At 32.1% G+C, this 4,799-nt stretch overlaps 1 protein-coding gene across 1 annotated transcript; it reads right to left on the bottom strand.

The window, feature by feature from the left end:
• Positions 1-1,442: 1,442 nt before the first annotated feature.
• On the bottom strand, positions 1,443-3,481 carry LOC132622736 (GDP-mannose 4,6 dehydratase 1-like). The gene is made up of 2 exons (XM_060337392.1): positions 2,620-3,481; positions 1,443-2,184 (listed from the first exon to the last, which is right to left on the bottom strand). Exons 1-2 carry the CDS (start codon positions 3,147-3,149, stop codon positions 1,644-1,646), a joined length of 1,071 nt encoding a protein of 356 aa, XP_060193375.1. The 5' UTR covers positions 3,150-3,481; the 3' UTR covers positions 1,443-1,643.
• Positions 3,482-4,799: the final 1,318 nt, after the last annotated feature.

Raw genomic sequence — 4,799 nt, 5'->3', positions numbered from 1 at the left:
AAAAATACAACTTGCAAATAAATGTTATCCAAGAATGAATAAAATATATGGCTCATTGAGCTTTCTTCTATTTACTTGTGTTTATATTTTTACTTTTATTAAGTTAGGAATATACCTAAAATATACTAAGAATATACTTAAGTTATATAGTATACTTAAACATATATAAGTAAGTATATATAGTATATAGTATATATATACAAGTATATATAGTATATATACTATATATATTAAGTTATACACATATATAAGTAAGTAAGTATACTATAGTATATAAGTAAGTATAGTATATATAGTATATAAGTAAGTATATATAGTATATATACTATATATATTAAGTGATACACATATATAAGTATATATAGTATATAAGTATATATATTATATAAATATATATAGTATATATATTAAGTATATATTGTATATATAGTAGATATGTATATATAGTATATATATTAAGTTATACCTATATATATATTAAGCTATCCTATATATAGTATATAGTACATATATAAGTATATATAGTAATGTAAGTTATACATATATATGTGTACGAAAAGCACTATTTTGTATTGCTGACTTGCTGTTAGTCAGTAAATATTTAAACTTTAATTATAAAATTGTATAACATATGTAAATATACCTACAATATACAAATAAATACTATAATATATATATATAATACAAAAAACAAAAAAAAATATTTTAACGAATCCAAACCGGACCGGTTCCGGTTTGGACCTTAAAACCGGTTAACCGAAACCGGTTAGGCGGTTCCGGTTTTGGAACCGGAACCGGCCGGTTTCCTAACCGGTTCCCGGTCCGGTTCCGGTTGGAACCGGTTGACAGGGTTAACCTGGAGTGCCCAAAAGTACGGTTGGACGTTATCGGTCCGGTTCGATTATTAAAAATCATAATTTGTTTTTTTCATTTTGGGATAGTACCAATCTAACTTGCGCAGATTCTTTACTTTGAATGTCGCACTCGTGTTGGATTCTTCAAAAATACACTACTTTTAGAAAATCCGACAAGAACGAAATTTTCAGGCTTTTCGGTTTAAGGAAAAAAATCGAATATTCGAAATAGATATGGTTTAATTGGAGGAGTATTTCAAGTGAAATTGTCACTCAGAAAATTTCTCTCTCTTTTTTTTTTCTCTTCAAATCTTCCAAACATTTTTTTTCAACTTCAACTTTAGATAGTCTTTATTTTTTTCAAATTTCAACCGATGTTATCCAAACACACAGAGAACAAGGACATATGCAATTATATAGTCGTGATTTATTTGAACCCATTATTTTCAATACAGAGAATAAAATTCGTTAAAGCTGTAGATATAGAAATTTAAATTCACGTGTACCCAAACGTTATATTGTAGATTCATCTCTAATATGATTATAAAGAAAAAAAAATAAGGAAAATAATAAAATGTGGATATGAAATAAAAGGCAAAACAGGAGAGAAAAATAACTTTGACACTCTTATCACATCAAATGATTTTGTTACATAAATTTGACTTTTCATTATCACGTAACTAAGGTAAGATAAATTCAAACAATCAAAATAAACAAAGTGGAAGAAGAACACACTAAGCCAAAATATTTTCTTTCCTAGATGAATTGATAAAAGCATATAACACGTGATCAAGGCTGCTGTTGGGCATCGATAAATCCAGCATCAACAAGAACTTTCTCTCTTTTAGCCAACTCAACATCTTCATCCACCATCATCTTCACCAATTGCTCAAATCCCACTTTTGGTTTCCACCCCAACACTTTCTTGGCTTTACTTGCATCTCCCTTCAAATTATCAACTTCTGATGGCCTAAAATACCTCTTATCAATCTCCACATGTTCCTTCCAGTTCAACCCCACATACCCAAATGCAACTTCCAAGAACTCCTCCACAGTATGCGAATCCTCAGTAGCCACTACATAATCATCAGGCTTCTCTTGTTGCAACATCATCCACATTGCTTCTACATAGTCCCCAGCAAAACCCCAGTCCCTTGAAGCCTGTAAATTCCCTAAAAACACCTTGCTTTGTAACCCGATTTTTATCCTCCCTACAGCCCGGGTTATCTTCCTCGTCACAAAATTCTCTCCTCGACGAGCAGATTCGTGGTTGAAGAGAATTCCGTTGCAGGCAAATATCCCATAGGCTTCGCGGTAATTCACTGTGTACCTGTTGGTGAAAATATTATAAATTACAGTTGAAAATAAAAAAATATTCTTCATGCTGACTTTTATCATATGCACGCTACAATATTTTCTCATTTCTCAACTCATAGAAGAAGCCTAACACATCTATATATAGGTGTAGAATTCTTCTGTACAGTAAATTAGAGAGTAGTGAGCTATTAAGTCAGGTAAAACATGTACTACAATATTTAAGTCTTATTGGGGTAATTACTGGTGAAACATGTCAATAGTAGTTATATAAGTTACCCCAAGAAATAATGTCCACTTTCACCGCTAACCCCGTGTTTAAAAACTTTTTTTTATCTTACTCAAACACTACTACGAAAATGCTTTTAAAACAAGTCAATCCAAACAGGCTCTAAGCCTGTGACTCATGCAAATTAATATTATTATTTTGATATTAAAATGCAGTAGGTACCAATGCGCGGCGCATTTGGAAACAGCGTAAGGAGATCTCGGGTGAAAGGGAGTAGATTCCGATTGTGGCGGCGGTGTAGATCCGAACATCTCCGATGACCCGGCCTGGTAATACTTAACATGACACCTTCCTGTAGCGGAGATGTGCGAACGAACTGCCTCTAGAAGGCGGAGAGCACCGGTAGCCACCACGTCAGCAGTATAATCAGGGATCTCAAAAGAAACTGCCACGTGTGATTGAGCTGCTAAGTTATAAATCTCGTCAGGGAGGATAATATCGAGCCAACGACGAAGAGAACTGGCGTCAGAGAGATCAGCGTAATGGAGTTTCATTTTGGCTTTATATGTGTTATGTGGATCAATGTATATGTGATTGATACGTTGTGTATTGAAACTGGAAGATCTACGTATAAGCCCATGGACTTCGTAACCTTTGTTAATGAGGAGTTCAGTGAGATATGAACCATCTTGGCCTGTAATGCCAGTGATCAGTGCAATTTTGGATCTAGAGTTTCCATTTTCACCTGCCATTTTTTGAGATCAGGTGTTTTGAGGGGGGATTTGTTTTGGTTGTAATGAGAGGCAAACAAAATTCCAAAATATCGAACTATAAATACACGTTGCGTGGAGAAAGAAAGATTTGGAAAGCTTTAAATGTTATTTTAGAATTAATTTTGTTTAAGAGAGATGGTTGAGTGAAGACTAGAAAAAAATAGAACACATAAAGATGGAGTCAAGGTTTTTAAAGAAAATGAGAAGTTCTTTATTTTCCTTTTATGAATAAAGAATAAGAATAATTAAAATGACCTTGCTACCAAACATATTTTGTTCTGACTTCTGATTGTTTTTTTTTTTTTTTTCTCTAGGAATTTTCGGAGCAAGTAAAAAAAATCACATATTTGACAGAGATTTGCACGAATTCCCTTCTTTGGGGGTGGTATTTAATTTTTGCCCCTCAAATGGCTAGTCATTAATTTTTATCATTCGCCTAAAATACCTTGAAGTTTTGAGTTTGAACTTCGGCTTAGTCATAAAAATAAAATAAAAATTCGCAAGGCAAGGTTTTGTAAAAAGTGTGTCTTATGCGGCAGATTTTGCCTTAACGCATAATTCTCCGGCAGACTTTACCATATAAGGCAAACTTTTAGTTATGCTTAAGGCAAAGTCTGCCGGAGAGTTATGCCTTAAGGCAAAGTCTGCCGCATAAGGCAGACTTTTTACAAAGTCTTGTCTTACGATTTTTTTTATTATTTTTTTTTTACTGAGCGGGGGTTCAAATCTAGAATCTCGAAGTATTTTCAGCCACCTTTTTAAGCGAAGGAAAAAATTAAAGACCATCATTTTGAGGAGCAAAAATTAAAGACCACCCCAAAATAAGGACAACCCGCGCAAAACAATGTTTGACAGACGATAAAATACGTACGACTTCTCTGCACCCATAATGTAGGACTCAGAATATTTCCAAGGATTCAACGACAACAAAAAAATTAGTAATTTTTATCAGGTAAAACCAACATATTAAAAAAATTGAAAAGAATAAAAAGACTTGATGACTAATAATGTTTGTGGTTAATTGAACAAGTTGTTAATTCTTACCACTTTAGCAGAAACAAAAATTGATTTTAGTGTGGATAACTTCTTTTAACAACTAGTCAAGATGAGACATTAAAGTTTGTTCATTCATAATGTAACTATAATGTCTAACTATGTAATTATATTTGTGCAACTAAATATGACATTGAAATTATACTTATGTTATAGGGAAACAAACATGTCTTTATAACTATTATATATATTTGTTTTTAGGATAACAATTACACGATCCAGTAATTATACAGTAATTTCCAAACACATGTACAGTTTTAAAAGTAATTTACATTCATTTAGCACATGTTGGTTGAATAGTTGAGTTATTATTTTTCCTTTAAATATCCTTTTAATTTTAAGAAAAACCCCTTAAAGGTTAGTAAAAACAAAATTAATTGCTGAAGCACAAGTTATACATTTAAATGATTTAAAAAGTAGCATGCTAATTCAGAGCAATTTTTCTTCAATTATGATTATGAATAATGTTCATGTTAGTAGCATTAAAGGAAATGAAATATTCATAGAATCTCAGAGTCACATTCATCTGCCTTGTATCTTTCATCCAAGTTCCATTTTGAGAAAATCGTAAGGTTA

The sequence above is a fragment of the Lycium barbarum genome, chromosome 12, assembly GCF_019175385.1.
Source record: "Lycium barbarum isolate Lr01 chromosome 12, ASM1917538v2, whole genome shotgun sequence".
Lineage (NCBI taxonomy): Eukaryota > Viridiplantae > Streptophyta > Magnoliopsida > Solanales > Solanaceae > Lycium > Lycium barbarum.
The sequence above is the reverse complement of the archived record's forward strand: the minus strand, read 5'-3'. Positions and strand labels throughout refer to the sequence as shown.

What these genes read in the sequence shown, in the direction of transcription:
- LOC132622736 (XM_060337392.1), bottom strand. Translation starts at nt 3,149, where the DNA reads ATGGCAGGTGAAAATGGAAACTCTAGATCCAAAATTGCACTGATCACT. An exon ending in TCCAAATGCGCCGCGCATTG is followed by an intron (nt 2,185 to 2,619) that starts GTACCTACTGCA and finishes TTTCACCAACAG; the next exon opens with GTACACAGTGAATTACCGCG.